At 49.7% G+C, this 15,280-nt stretch overlaps 2 protein-coding genes across 5 annotated transcripts in view; one reads left to right on the plus strand and one right to left on the minus strand.

Moving 5' to 3' along the window:
- The first annotated feature begins 46 nt into the window (after positions 1-46).
- On the plus strand, positions 47-2,431 carry rtraf (RNA transcription, translation and transport factor). The gene is made up of 8 exons (XM_068590959.1): positions 47-176; positions 660-784; positions 890-989; positions 1,230-1,310; positions 1,416-1,504; positions 1,598-1,666; positions 1,754-1,802; positions 1,886-2,431. The coding sequence occupies exons 1-8, from the start codon at positions 116-118 to the stop codon at positions 2,038-2,040; spliced, it is 729 nt and encodes a 242-aa protein (XP_068447060.1). The 5' UTR covers positions 47-115; the 3' UTR covers positions 2,041-2,431.
- A 76-nt stretch (positions 2,432-2,507) lies between these two features.
- Positions 2,508-15,280, minus strand: part of nid2a (nidogen 2a (osteonidogen)) — a 65,600-nt gene continuing 52,827 nt past the window's right edge. For all 4 annotated transcript variants that reach the window (XM_068590955.1, XM_068590953.1, XM_068590954.1 and 1 more), the window contains 27 exons: positions 15,008-15,136; positions 13,466-13,591; positions 12,876-13,012; positions 12,681-12,786; positions 12,450-12,580; positions 12,234-12,339; positions 11,933-12,066; positions 11,740-11,845; positions 11,508-11,638; positions 11,319-11,424; positions 10,574-10,704; positions 10,366-10,471; positions 10,150-10,283; positions 9,952-10,057; positions 9,388-9,521; positions 9,199-9,304; positions 8,973-9,103; positions 8,793-8,898; positions 7,407-7,536; positions 7,232-7,332; positions 6,968-7,140; positions 6,752-6,881; positions 6,508-6,679; positions 4,765-4,922; positions 4,555-4,678; positions 4,335-4,447; positions 2,508-3,238 (listed from right to left, as the gene is read on the minus strand). In XM_068590955.1, coding sequence (XP_068447056.1) covers positions 3,228-3,238; positions 4,335-4,447; positions 4,555-4,678; positions 4,765-4,922; positions 6,508-6,679; positions 6,752-6,881; positions 6,968-7,140; positions 7,232-7,332; positions 7,407-7,536; positions 8,793-8,898; positions 8,973-9,103; positions 9,199-9,304; positions 9,388-9,521; positions 9,952-10,057; positions 10,150-10,283; positions 10,366-10,471; positions 10,574-10,704; positions 11,319-11,424; positions 11,508-11,638; positions 11,740-11,845; positions 11,933-12,066; positions 12,234-12,339; positions 12,450-12,580; positions 12,681-12,786; positions 12,876-13,012; positions 13,466-13,591; positions 15,008-15,136 — 3,278 coding nt within the window. In that variant the 3' untranslated portion in view covers positions 2,508-3,227. The remainder of the gene's footprint in view (positions 3,239-4,334; positions 4,448-4,554; positions 4,679-4,764; positions 4,923-6,507; positions 6,680-6,751; positions 6,882-6,967; positions 7,141-7,231; positions 7,333-7,406; positions 7,537-8,792; positions 8,899-8,972; positions 9,104-9,198; positions 9,305-9,387; positions 9,522-9,951; positions 10,058-10,149; positions 10,284-10,365; positions 10,472-10,573; positions 10,705-11,318; positions 11,425-11,507; positions 11,639-11,739; positions 11,846-11,932; positions 12,067-12,233; positions 12,340-12,449; positions 12,581-12,680; positions 12,787-12,875; positions 13,013-13,465; positions 13,592-15,007; positions 15,137-15,280) is intronic.

Here is a 15,280-nt window from a genome sequence, read left to right on the forward strand (position 1 = left end):
AGGATTCCTGGCGGCGCATGCGTAGTGTCATATACGGATAGCCAACGAAGGAAACAGCCGATAGCCGACTGTTAGCTAAAGAAACAAGCTCTTTACATACAACACATACGGTGAAATGTTTCGTAGAAAGCTGACAGCACTAGATTATCACAACCCCAGCGGATTCGACTGCACAGGTAAGACGAAACTCGTCCAGAAGTTCACAAACGTGGTTTCTGGAGTTAAACGTGGAGCCCGGAGTCCCGTCAGTGGAGACGTTATGCCAAACTCTATTAACGAAACAGCAGATTCAAGCTGCATTTTGGCCGACAAACCTGTTTGGAGACTAGATTTAAAGAGAAAAACGTATGTACGTGCTTCTAATCCACCACACGTGTATTCGGTAGTATTATGAAATAGAAAGCTAGTGTGTCCATAGTTTTATTTCAACATATTTAACGTCATATTGTGTGACTTAGTTAGAACCACTATAGAACGAAGTGCACGTGCTAACTGATACTTAGGGCTCATTTTTGGGCTGTAAATATAAGGTCTTCCCATGCTGAAGAGGGAATAAGCTGACTAAACAGACGCACACCTCCGGTACTATCCCCTGTTACACGTCACGTTAGCTGGTCCGCAGACGTACAGGAGGCTCAGTGTCTGTCCTCTCCGCTCAGATGAGACGCAGTACAGGAACTGCGTGGTGTGGCTGGAGGACCAGAAGATCCGGCACTATAAGATCGAGGACCGGGGAAACCTGAGGAACATCCCCAGCTCGGACTGGCCTGCAGCCTTCCAGAAGGTTGACCCCACTTCTATTTTAGTCCATTTTCTTGTAGAAAAAACAGATAGTCATCATTGTTGTTCCGGACGTCCACGATTCAAAGTGTTTTCTTCTTGTGTGCAGTACCTGCAGGATCTGAACTGTCCATTCGGGGCTCAGGAGAAGCAGGAGGCGGTGGACTGGTTACTGGGCCTGGCTGTACGATATGAATACGGAGACAATGGTGAGTAGTGTGTGTGTACATGTACGCAAACATACAAATACATGTGCATAAAGCTGTGTCCACTACGACGCTGCAATACTGCCGATGACCACTAGATGGAGCCACTGTAATTGTTTTCCAATGATGCCAGCTCAGTCAAGTTTATTCTGTTGCAAAGCATGTGGAGAAATCTTTTATATTTCCGTGCTCTCCAACACATGCCACGATAATGTCCTCTGTGGGCTTGATGTTTGTCCTCAGTGGATAAGTATAAGAACTGCGAGCCGATGGCCGCCTCCAGCAACAGCGACAAAGCGGTGGACCCTCTCCTCAACCTCGACAGTGAGTAGTAAACACTCCTCAGCCCGTCCCCGCACACATTTCTCTTTGGTTTCTCCATCTATTTATTTTTTCAAGGTGAAAGATGAAATCATTTTGTTTTTATAGGTAGTTCTCCAGATTTCAAAGCCGGAGTGACGGCTCTGGCCAACATTCTGAAGATCCAACGGCATGACGACTACCTGGTCATGCTCAAGGTGCGTCTCACATCTCGAGGCTTTCTACCGTTATCTTTTTAGGGATTTGTCATACTAACCAGCGAGCGTGTGTTTTCATGTGCTCCCGGCCAGGCTATTCGTATTCTGATCCAGGAGAGGCTTTCTCCAGAAGCCATCACCAGAGCCAGCCAGAGCGGAGAGGTAACGTTCTGCATCAAGAATGATATCCAGAGATCCTTCTGTGTTCAAGGAAATACGTGACGCCGTTCATGTTGCCGTGTTTCACAGGGGGTTCCAGTAGCTTTAGACCAGCACATCTTGGGCTTCGACACCGGAGGTGAGAGCGGGGGCCGGGTTGGGAACCTTTCAGCAAACCGAGCGCACAAACGCGACCGCTAAAACCTAAACGTGTCTCCTCAGATGCCACGCTGAACGAAGCGGCTCAGATCCTGCGCCTGCTTCACATCGAGGAGCTGAGGGAGCTCCAGACCCGGATCAACGAGGCCATCGTGGCCGTCCAGGCCATCATAGCAAACCCCAAGACGGACTACAGGCTGGGCAAGGTCGGCAGATGAGAGCTTGAGGACGACCCGGGGACGCTGAAGGAAAAGGGGATGGGACTGAATCACAGGAGTTTTAATTTGATTTTGGTGGACATTCATGAGTTTGTATTTGTTCTGCATGAGATCAGCGTGAGGAGATGTGGGGAGGTTTTTTGATTAACTGGTATTTCAGCACTCATTTGGGCTGACGGGTGACGTTGCCCTCTTCAGTCTGAGGATGAGGTCTCACCTTGCGCTCAGCTCCTCGGCGCCACAATCTCCCTCAACAGAAACCACAGAAGCTTCTGAAGCCCTCAGAAGGACAGTTATATTTGTATGTTTTGTTTACAGAGCAAACAGAAGGAAGAATGTGTTATTTAGAAACGGTTCAGTTTGGGTGAATCTATAAATGCAGCCGAACAGAGTCGGTCTCCTGTGCTTCTTCTTCTTCGCGTGGTGCAACGTTCCTCTGTGGAGTTTCAGAGGAGAAGAAGAGCCTGTCAAGTACCAAATCACAATTTATTGTTATAAATATCACATCTTATAAAAGATAAAAGATTTGAAAAGTAGTAGTTAAAAAATATTTGGCCAAAAAAAACAAAAAAGAATGTCCTTTCATCAGGTGTGAGGTACAAACAACGGCCGGCAATGATTTCCCACCCAGAACATTTTTATGGAATAAAAAACAAACGCGTTGGGGAATTCACTTATTTGCCAAAAGTTAAACGAGAAGGTTGTTACCGCTAAAGACAGCAAGTTACAAATCCCCTCTGAGGACTTTGACCGAATCCTTTTTACCGTTTATTATTTGTGTGCATCCACAAACAATGAGTGAATGTAGAAGCAGAAGTTTCTGTTCATCAGGTCATTCTTCTTTGGCAGAAAACACTCAATACATGTAAAAACCGCTCTGTAGCTTTAAATCGATAGAAAAACAAAACAAAAAAAACTGGCGTACAAAAATACAGTAGAAAAACTAAAAATGAGGTATAAAACAAATTTACAAAACATTTATTTGGGGTTATATCTTTAAGGTGAGATAAGTGGGCTCAGGGAGAGTGGAGGGGTTGTAAATTTGAAGGTGGATCTGGCCACAGGAAGCCATCTGGCGCCTGCTGAGTCCTTTTTCTTTGTTTGTGAGCGACGCAGAGACGGCACTTCTTTGAGCTGGTCGCCCCCGAACTTTAGCACCCAAAGGACCTGCAGCTGCCGGTCTCTCGTCAGTGGCTCCCTGAGACGCACAAAATCACACATTTAGAGGACAACGTGTAACACTCGACTTGTTCCATCTCTACGGGAAGTTTTGTTCTCGGCTTGGGCTCCGATTCTCTTCCTGTGTGAATCCAGAACGTGACAGGATGGGAGCTTAAGTGCTGCTAATGACAGAACTAACAGAGCGTCCTGAACAAAGCCCTGCACTTAACAACCTGTGGCGACTGAGGACTCTCCCCGTAAAGAGTGTGTGTGTGTGTGTGTGTTCATTCAACAATAACAGCCTTAAGCCTCTCACGACCGGCTCCCAAACCCCCTAACAAGAGTGTTTTAGAGCCGTCATCACGGCCACAATTACGGCACACTCCGGCGTCTTTGAAGCCGTTATCTGAGAGCGAGGCCTCGGATGGAGCGAGAGGGAGGCGCAGACGATGACGCTCGCCGCTCCGCCCGGACTGAGTGAGCGGGCTACAGGGCGACATCTGCCAAGGTGCTACTTTAGGGATCATCCTGTGTTTAGAGGGGCGACTTTGTACTTTGAAGGGGTTTTAATACGAAGCCTCCGCGGACGTCGACACATCAAACATGACGCAGAGCGCAAAATACAGGTAGAGCGTCGCAGACAGCTGTGTAATCATTGTTCTCCTGTCTGTTTCACACACGGGGAGCCAGCTGTGTGATGGCTGCTTGGTGGGCGCGGCCCATGAAACACCGCCGACCACCAGTCATCCATGCAGGTTTTTTTATACTTAGCACTACTTGTATTGTGACAGTATCCTCCTGTCTCATGACAAATGGAAATACTCTGCTTTGGACTGTCTGAATCCATGCGCATATTGTACAAATACTTGGCACTTCGCTTGCTGCTTGTGTGTGTTGTGTGTCCTTGAGACACGTAGGGTTAACGATGTGTTGTGTCTCGGTGCGCGCAGCCTTCGGGGGGTTCAGGGACATCTGGTGGGAGTCGACGGATGCGATGACATCACCGCGCACGAGCGGGTACACCTTGAAGTCAGAGTGTGTTGTTGTTACGCACCGGCTTTAATTACACGTGTGAACAGGGTGATAGAGAGTGATAGTGTGTGTGTGTGTGTGTGAGAGATTCAGTCATGCACCTGATAGACAGTGGGTGGTTGCGATGGCGATGCCGTACAGGTGAGAGCGCTGGTCGGGCAGGTACTCGTCGGTGATCTGGCTGCTGCCTTTGCTCACCGCGATCACGCCGTCCCTACGAGACACAGAAGGACACACACTGAAGACGGGGACACACAGCTGGACACGCAGCGATCGGCTCATTGGTCGGTGATCAGCATGAAGACAAAGGGGCGGGGCTACCTCCTCCAGTCAGTGTAGTAGAAGTGGTTCCTGTAGTAGACCATGCTGAACGGGTAGTTGAGGCTGGGGTGGACCACTCGCCGGCCCGAACCGTCCGGGGAGACGCACTCCAACCGCTTCGTACCTGGAGAGAAGACAGACATGCGTGTAAGGTGGTCGGTCGGGGAGGGGGGGGCGTTTAAGGGAGCGAGACGAGGGGGCGGCGTGTACCTGCGTCGGCCCAGCAGACTTGTCCGGAAGAAGAGTCGTACGTGAGAGCGTTCGGCAAGCCGATGCCGTCGGACACCACCACCCTGCGGTTCTGTCCGTCCACCGAGCCGCTCTCGATCTTCGGAGCCTCTCGGTTCCAGTCCGTCCAGTACAGAGTTCTGCGGGGAGGCAAAGGGAGGGAGGGGGCGGGGTTATAGAGCCCAGCGGACAAGTTCATTACTATGTTTTGTTGGAGCTCATCACCGCAATCTGGCTAATATATTGAGACAAGAGTAAGCACACACACACACACGAGTGGGTATGTAAGGACACAAGGGCGTAGGGCTCGAGGGACCATCTGCCTGATGCTGATGAGGTCACGGTCAGGTTACCCGTGCGACCTCTGACCCCCGGCTCATTTGTAGACATCAGGAAGTCGGACCACATTCCTTTTCTTCCATAAATCAAATTGTATTTCGTCATTTCTTTCAAAAGTGTGTGTGTGTGTGTGTGTGTGTGTGTGTGTGTGTGTGTGTGTGTGTGTGTGTGTGTGTGTGGGCTCCTGACAACAGCACACTGCCCTTCGTCTGTAGATGATGGTGTGCATGTGGGCAGTCTGCTGGGAACTACAAGTAATACACACCACATGAGCAATCAACTTACACACACACACACACACACACACACACACACACCATGTGTTTGAGTCTGTACATTCATTCATTTGATGAAGGTGCAGGCGAGCAGATGTTGGCGTAGAAGACATTCGTGTCCATGCGTTTGTAATGTGTGCGCGCTTACTTTTTATGTCTGTCTGAGTGTGTGTGTGTGTGTGTGTCTAAAATGGCAACATGTGCAGACTCAGAAATCCCAGAGCACATGCTTCATCATAAGTGTCCCTGTGTGAAGCCGTGATTACCTTGAGGACTCTTGGCTTTTTGTCAGAGCACACAGACGCTGGTATGTAAAGCCCCCCCCGCTCCCCACACACACACACACACACACACACACACACACACACACACACACACACACACACACACACACACACACACACACACACACACACACACACACACACACACACACACAGAGACTTGGCCTTCAGTCAGAAATATACTATTTTATTTTGTCAAATCGATAATGTGTGGTTTGCTGATTTGTGCTTTTGCTGCAATGTTTCATCATTTCGATCGACCACATTAACACACACGTACACACACGTACACACACACACAATGCATACTTGTTGATTATACGATTAGTTGCGATGATGAAAAGCAGATGGTGTTGCTTGAGAACTGACCTCATTGCCCGTGTGTGTGTGTGTGTGTGTGTGTGTGTGTGTGTTGTTGGCTCTGTCAGAGAAGGCACTGACAGCCACATGACAGAGTACCAGACGTGCGTTACTAAAGGCACACTCCACCTCCTTCCCATTGATGGTCCTGCGGTCGGCTGTCTCCTACAGATGACGTCATGCTGGGCGACCAGACTCAACAGGAAAACCTTCTCTACGAAACGACTCTGACTGCAATCTGCAATGAGTCTGAGGGTGTTTGTCACGGGCTGAAAACCATCTGAGCTCTCTCCTGAAACACACCACACGCATCTGGTTCTGTCCCGCCGGAGCGCCTCGTGGATGTGGCGCTCCGTCGCGAGGAGAGAGAGCGTGGGCGCTTTGTTTGCTTCCTGCTCAGAGAGGAGATTTGTGCGTGTTCGCGACTAACAACAGGCTTGCTGGTAGCGGGACAGAGGGCTCTTTACCCGGTGGAGGAGACCACGATGATGGCTCGAGGGTTCACCAGGTCCGTGCCGAACAGCGTCCGCCTCCCGCTGCCGTCCAGGTTGGCGCTTTCGATCATGTCCGGGTTCGAGTCGACCCAGAACATCAACCTGCGTTTCACATCCACCGCCAGACCCTCCGGACTGACCAGATCTACAGCCAGACCACAAGGAGTTTAGACACAACGTAGAACACACACAGAGAAACGAAGGAGTGCGTTCTTACTTGAGCTCACGAGGATCTCCGGCTCGGCACCGGCCAGGATTGAAGCCCTGTTGATGGTTCTGGCGGACAGATCTGTCCAGTAGACTTGGTTCTCCTTGCAGTCGTAGGCGATACCAACGACGATGGATCCCTGGGCAACACACGAGCGTGAGATATGTCCACAAGACTGCAACTGTCAACACATTTCTTAATAATCAGCGTCCATTCCTCTCTTACATGGAGGGTCAGCAGTGTTTTGGACCGGGTTGGATCCAGTCTGGTCCCGTTGAGAGGCAACGCTCCTATTTTCTGCCCCTGCGCGTACAGCAGCGTGATGTCAGAGTTCGGCGGCGGGGTCACATCTGGGCGGGGCAACGGGCGCACGGTGGGCGGGGCCGCCGAGGGAAGGCCTGCGACAAGATCGGACGGGTTCAGAATTCACTTTTAAGCCGAGATCGGCGGCACCGAGCCGGCCACCGGCACCGACGGAGAGTCACTCACACGCGGGCTTGACGACGTCATGCGATCGGGTGCCGGGCACCTCCCGCCCGTCCTCGTCCACGCACCAGCAGTACGTGGTCTCTCCGTAGCACTGGACTGGACTGAGAGACACATTGCTTTCTCCAGTCATTTGTCATTTAAAAATCCCGTGAGTGTGTGAGTGTGCGGCGTGTACCTGAACTGTCCGTCCGACTCGCACTGCGGCACGTACTGCTGCGGCTCCGGCTTGCCGCCGTAGTGCTCGATCAAGCTGGCCCTCCACCGCTCGCACACGCTCTCGGGGTGCTGGGTCGGAGCCACGGGCACTGAGGGGGAAACACCCAGCGCTGTTAAACATTAAAAAAAGTTAAATATAACGCCGCAGAGGTTGTGAGATTACGATGCCGATCCCACTTGGTTGTAATTCATATCATTATTTAATCCCATTGTCGGGGTGTTCTCTAGCCGGGCTTTACACTGGTGGTATGTGGAGTGCTTGATGGATGCTGGGGGAGGTCCTGTGTTTAAAGACACACACACACACACACACACACACACACACACACACACACACACACACACACACACACACACACACACACACACACACATCTTGCTTTCGTCAATATTGTTTACCTTGTAAAATCTCTTTAATAACTCGCTTTATAGGCGAGCTTTACAACTAAACCTGAAACCACTTTGGGCTTCCACTAATGTTTATTCTGGCCTCTCTCTCTCTCTCTCTCTCGCTCTCTCTCTCTCTCTCTCTGTGCATTTCTGATGCCAGACTACAGGTTGCTGAGACTAAAAGGAGGAGATCGATCTGAAAGGAGGGCGAGAAGAGAATGGAGAGAGAAGAACTGAACAATCAGCCTGCATCTCGGGGGAGTTTTTCCAGCAGCAGTTCCTGTACGCTGCAGTCCAGTCCCATGAATCACTTGGTTTTACTTCTATTTGCTCTTCAACCACATGACCAACTGAGTTTAGTGGTCCACGTGTCTGCGACGTCCTTCCCAGAAATGGACAGCATGTGGACTGTTCTCTAAATCAACGATTCAGTCGTCAGACTGCGTTGGCAGCGCGTTGCATTACTTATGTGGGCGAGAGGCTAATGCCTGCATCGCGTAAACTTCTAAATATGATGCAAATGTAATTCAAGGCACTGAAAATCACAAATTATGGGGTTACATGAAAAGCCTCTGAATCACTGTGGTCGTAGTGAGCGGCTTCCAGTTGAGTGTTTTTAGTTTTAATAAAGCCGGCGTCTGTGTTTCTGGAGGTCACACCGCTCCGTCACTCAGCTGCTCGGGCGGCCCCGCCTTGTTTTTGCTTCGGTCGCCTCGCAACAGCCGCCTGCTCATCTCGCCACGAAGTGACCACTGTGCAGATGGTCATGAATAGGATTTATAGCAAGAGATGAATTTATAGAACGGCCCGCTGTGTGTACTAGAGAGAGGATCACAGTCCCACAGAGACATTTCTTATTATTATTTTATGTTCTGCTCTCACATTCTGGACCCAAATCCTTGGCCGAATCAATATGTGAGACTCAAAGCGTCTCGAGCGCTGACAGCGCTCTCACCTGGTCTGTCACAGTCTACAGTCGGTCTCCCAGGTGGAGTCCTGGTTCCTGTCCTCTCCTGGCCTCTACCGTCCACACACCAACAATGTCCAGAGGAGCCGTGGCACTGAAATACAACTCAAAACAATGTTATCTCTGCTAAGAAGAAGAACAATGAACCCACAGAACTCCCAGCTTTACCTGTCGAGGTAGATACTGTCCTGCTGCGTCACACTGAGGGACGTAGGCTCCGACACGATGTCCCTCTGGACCGCTGGTCTGCACGCCGTCTCTGTGGTGCTCGCAGTGAGTTTTCGGACGCTCTGGTTCATCTGGAAGAGTTGATATGTTAAAACAAACTTGTTACCGCCTCCGTAAACACCGTATGTACTGTGGGCCACGGTTCTTTTGGCAGGATGAAACCCACCTGGCTTGTCACAGTCTTTGGGTTGAGTACCGGATGGAGTCCTAGTTCCTGGTCTCTCCTGTCCCCGACTGTCCACACACCAACAATGTCCAGTGGAGCCGTGGCACTGTCACACGCATGAAAGATTATTTAGGTATTACGTCTAACTTTTGTTTCAAGTTACTCAAAGTAGCATTAAACGACGCTAACCTGCAGTTGCAGGTACTGTCCATCAGAGTCGCATTGGGGCACATGAGCGCCAACGACAGGATATCCCACCTGACCGGTCGCCTGAGCTCTGTCTCTGTGGTGCTCACAGTGAGTTTGAGGACGCTCTGGTTCGTCTGAGGGGGAAAAAGCACAACATTTGTTTACATGATTAATCTCAAACTGATAAAACAAACTACAAGGCAACACAAGCACGTCTGTTGAGATTGATCTGATTGGTGCGTGACCCCGGCCCAACAGCAGCCCTCAAAGCACGGGCTGCATCTCCTGGTCACTTAAATGCACAGGAGTGATCATGTTGTAGCCGGTAAACGCGTCACAGACTGGCTTCAACACGCCTCTAGATCTCTCCATCCTCTCTGACTGCAGTCTTCGTACGATCCCCGACTGATCCCGAACACGTGGCGTTCATTACGCCTCTTTTCTCGCTCTGTTCTGCACTGAACAGCTCTGCACGGAGGCTTGTTCTCATATCCTGTACAAGCGGGTGCAAAGCCCCCTCGGGTGGGCTCTGTCCTGGTACAAAGCCCACCAGATCAGTCTCACCTGGTTTGTCACAATCCACAGGTGCAGTACCAGGTGGGGTCCTGGTTCCTGTTCTCTCCTGTCCCCTAACGTCCACACACCAGCAGTGTCCAGTTGATCCGTGGCACTGAAATACACAACAGCAACCGTCGTGACACACAACACGCCTCGTGACAGAGCAAAGGCGTTTTGTCTCTTCACGTTAAACGCAGGTCTTACCTGTTGAGATGTGTACTCTCCGTTTGAGTCACACTGAGGTACGAACACTCCTATCAGAGGATACCCCTCTGGACTGGTGGTCTCCACACTGTCTCTGTGCTGCTCGCAGTAGGTTCTGGGACGCACAGGCTCATCTGAGCATGAAAAGATAGTCACGCAAGAGTACAAACACCTTCACGAGGTGGGTGTTCCTATCCAATAGACCCTCTCCCTCACCTGGCTTGTCACAGTCTTTAGGTGGTGTACCAGGTGGAGTCCTGGTCCCGGCTCTCTCCTGTCCTCTGTCGTCCACACACCAACAATGTCCAGTGGAGCCGTGACACTGGAGCCATTCATACCAAACAGACGCTTAGGTTTCTCCACAATACTCAAAGCTGCACGACACTCACGAACAAAACCACTCAATCGGTCACCAGGTGCTGACCTGCAAAGCGGCGTACTGTCCGTTATCGTCACACTGAGGGACGTAGGCTCCGACAGGATGTCCATCTGGACCGCTGCTGTGCACTCGCTCTCTGTGGTGCTCGCAGTGGGTTTGAGGACGCTCTGGTTCGTCTGGAGGGACAAAGATGGACAACAGGGATCGCATGCATATTCTTTTAGTGTGTGTTTAATACGAGAACCCTCCTATAATGTAGGTATGTAGTGTGTGTGTGGGAAGACCTACAAATATCCTTTTTTTAAAAGGCACATTTTAAAAGAATGACTTGAGGTAATTAAATCCATTCAGCCGGCACATATCTGTGTCAGCTTGGACAAAATAGCAATGTTGCAGTTACTTTTTGCAGCAATATAAAAACGAAATGTCCTTCTGGTATTTGTTTAGCTTCATCTTACGTCTTCCTTTCTGCTCAACTTCCCACCACACACACACACAGCCTGGCAGTGATGTCACCTGTTTTTACAGGCATTCCTATGCCGTGACCCAATGACCTCAGCGGTGCACCACTTACAAGGTTAGACACACACTCACGTGAACGTGCCGTCTGCTCGACTTGTCCTTGATTTGAGGAATTAGAGGGTTCACAGGTCAATGTTTGGCAGAAAGCTTGGAGAGCCATGACATAACACACATGCTGACGCTGTTACTGCAGAGGACCAAACAGTTGGAAGCACTCGCAGGAAGCTGAATCGAGGGCGATCTGTCTATTGTGTGTGTGTCTTCTCACCTGGTTTGTCACAGTCTGTTGGCGGTGCACCAGGTGGGGTTCTGGTCCCGGCCCTCTCCTGTCCTCTACCGTCCACACACCAACAATGTCCAGTGGAGCCGTGACACTGAAACGTTTCACGTTTGTTGTGTTACATCAAATGAAATGCAAAAATCTGTCAATCTGTCTGAGCGCTCGTTGGGCGCCGACCTGCAGTGGCGTGTACTGTCCTCCTGCGTCACACTGAGGGACGTAGGCTCCAACAGGATGTCCCTCTGGACCGCTGGCGTGCACTCGCTCTCTGTGGTGCTCGCAGTGAGTTTGAGGACGCTCTGGTTCGTCTGGAGGGGAAAAAAGGATGATGAATCTTAAACTACGTCTGTTGAGATTGATCTCCCTCAGCCTTCACGCGGGAAGCACCGGCTGCCGGCCGAACCCTCACCTGGTCGGTTGCAGTCTCTGGGCGGTGTACCAGCTGGGGTCCTGGTCCCGGCTCTCTCCTGTCCGTTCCCGTCCACACACCAACAATGTCCAGTGGAGCCGTGGCACTGGAATCACAATCCATGTGTTTTTAAGTTTATAAATTGCAGTTTGAAAATAATATTTCATGCAATAAATCGATTACAAACACTGACTTGTAATGATCTGTACTGTCCGTTATCGTCACACTGAGGGACGTAGGCTCCAACTGCAGGATACCCCTCTGGACCGCTGGTCTGCACGCCGTCTCTGTGGTGCTCACAGTGAGTTTTAGGACGCTGTGGTTCGTCTGTGGAGGAAATAAAACTAATTTATAAAGAATGCGTTGTGTGATCCTTATTCACATCTCTCACAAGTTCCCTAACTTTTTACAGTTAGTACACTTATATTTGTGTCTTTGTGTAGAACAATCTGACCATCTTCATTTCTAAATGGACCCAGAGGACTGTCCCTCACCTGGTTTGCTGCAGTCTGTATGTGGTGTACCAGGTGGGGTCCTGGTCCCGGCTCTCTCCTGTCCGTTAGCGTCCACACACCAACAATGTCCAGTGGAGCCGTGGCACTGCAGTAAACATCCATGACATCCCATATTTTATCAGTGAGCTCTTAAGTCAACCTCCTTTAGTTTTGAGGTGATGAAGAGTCTTTTCAGACACTTCATTGGTGACAAACCTGCGTAGCAGCGTACTGTCCGTTATCGTCACACTGAGGTACGTAGGCTCCGACAGGATGTCCCTCTGGACCGCTGGTCTGCACGCCATCTCTGTGGTGCTCGCAGCGAGTTTTAGGATGCTCTGGTTCGTCTGGAGGGATGAAGACGAAAGCAGAACAAATAATTCATACGCTAATGGGATTCTCCAGCTGCGCTTGATGCTTTCTGACGTAACTGTAGGTGTGTCTCACCTGGTCTGTCGCAGTCTCGGGGCGGGGTACCAGGTGGCGTCCTGGTCGCCGCTCTCTCCTGCCCCGTGACGTCCACACACCAACAATGTCCAGTGGAGCCGTGGCACTGAAACCAATCAAACGTTTCCAAATCAGCGCTTCACCCAAGTCATCAGTCGGACATGTACTTTCTCTCTCTCTCTCTCTCTCTCTCACCTGCAGCGGCCGGTAGCGTCCGTCAGAGTCGCACTGAGGGACGAAGGCTCCCGGACTCGGTCGTCCGCCTTGTTCCTCTCCACTCTGCAGGCTGTCTCTGTGCTGCTCGCACTGGCTCCTTGGCCGAACCGTCTGTCCTGTAGAGACAAATAATAAATATATATATTTAAATTTGACTGTCGTTTCTTCTCTTTTCCTCCCGCTTCTTTGTAGTTGGTTCATATTGGATAATAACAAGAGAGCAAATGTATCAGCTATTTCCATTTGTTTATGTTCCTATCAAACAAAGTGTCATTTCTCACAGGTTTCTATGACTATAACTACAACGATTTAATAAAGAAACAGATCAGAACTCACGGGGGAAGCTCTGAATACGTAAAGAAAACAAATTCAACTGTAATAAGAGTGAAAAAATTGAACATTGGTACAATAATGATCACAAACTGTACAAATCTGACAATTATAACTCTACAGCAGATCTTTTTGCAAACACTAATACAATGAAATGCATCCTGATGATTCTTTGCATATATTATGTTTGTATATCTGCCGTATTGAAAATCATATTCGTGCAATCATGCATCACCGACCTTGCTGCTGGGAACAGTAGAAACCGTCACCATGAAACCCGGGCTCGCACTGACAGTGGAAGGAACTCAGTGCATTGACGCACCTGGCACTGATGTGACACGGAGAGGAGCTGCACTCATCTACATCTAAGACAAACGCACAACAAACACACATGTGAAAAAACATAACCTACAAATTGGATTTTAGCAATTCAGTTCAGTGGTATCTTGTCAGTATTTGGATCTTTTCCAGGCCTTGTGTAAAGTTTCTGTCCAGCAGGGAGGTAGGGAGGGCTTGAAGGAAGTTCATCAAAAGTTCACACTGATGGTAGAGAGGAGGACACACACACACACACACACACACACACACACACACACACACACACACACAGACCTCTCTCCTCCACACATTCCAAAGTCAAACACACATTGTGTCATTGCTCCATTTGTCTCTCTCTTTCACCCCCCTTTGCTGTCGAATCTCAGCGCCTCTTTCTCACATTCGTCCTCTCCTTCCCACCCCTTGTTCTCACATTTGTCACCCATCCTCCCCTCTCGCTGCGCTTCCCTCGCTTTTGCAGCTGTGCGCCGCTGCTGTGGAAGACATGGTGTGCCTGCGCTCGGACAAATATGTGGATCCCGTCCAGATCGCTCCGCATGCTCCAAAAACATCTCGTATGCGGCCCACAAAATGCAGCGGACGATGATGAAGAAGGGATGAACGACGCGGTCGGTTGCACGTGAAGAGCATCCCGTTCGTCACAATTACAGTGCACGCAGGAGAAGGTATCGATTCAGCAGAAAGGAGCATGTTTAGTGGTTCCAGCTGACGTTTTTAGGCCCTTTATGTTTAGTGGCTTCAGTGGATTTCTTTGTTGATGTCGTTTTTCAGTCCAATGATAGAGCGTCATGCAGCTCAGCTCAGAGACGAACCACTACAAAGGGCTTGTCAGGAGTTCTAGAGAATAATTAACAGGTGTTGAAACAGTTTCAGCACGCACAAAAACACAGGTGAGCCTGCTGACTGAACTTGAAAGTAAAACTTTCAACAGTGGTTTGAAGGGAATTAATAAAGCACCTGTGCTTACATCTAAATATCCGGCGAGTATACATCTTTTTCCTGTTCCTTTTGAGCCGCGCTATCACGCAGACATTTTAGTGCATTGGAGGGTAAATCAGTGACTACAATGTCAGCTACACAGCCTCTAACGTGAGCTAACATTAGCCGCTGTAAGCTACTAGTACCAGACCAAATACGGCTGTAGCGGAAAGTAAATGAGTACTGAAGTGGCAAAGACTGATTTAGGGGCTGAAACAATTCCTTCAGTGACTCATTAGCTTCACAAAACCTTTATAGTTTCAGCCGATGAGACTCACGTAGCCTACGTGCCTGCAATACGGCACTGAGTAGGTTTCATTAGGATGAATAATGCAATTTAAAGCTACAAAAATGTAGATTTTAGTAAAAAGGAAAGCAATTAGTTGATTATGTGTTCTAATGTGTTGTTTGCTTTATTAAGTAGCAATTGCAAATATTCAAAAATAACTTTCATTGCAACTCACCAACACAGGTACGCCCGTCGAAGCCAAACTCATAGCCGCCTTGGCACTGGCAGCGGTGGCTCCCGGGGAGGTTCACGCACTGAGCGTGAGCGCCACACGAGCTCAAGCTCTCCGCACACTCGTCCACGTCTGCGGAGAGGGAAAGGGGAGACAGTTCTTCTATGAACTCGTGTGCTTGCACCAGGAATCCCGGTCCCTCGACATCTAGCGCTATGCAAGTGTGTGTGCGACTGTAAAAGCTGCAAACTTCACTGGCGCTGTTGTGTTACTATA

Source organism: Clinocottus analis, unplaced genomic scaffold (genome assembly GCF_023055335.1).
Source record: "Clinocottus analis isolate CAN_PGR_092001 unplaced genomic scaffold, fCliAna1.0.p SCAF_24, whole genome shotgun sequence".
NCBI classification, from domain to species: domain Eukaryota; kingdom Metazoa; phylum Chordata; class Actinopteri; order Perciformes; family Cottidae; genus Clinocottus; species Clinocottus analis.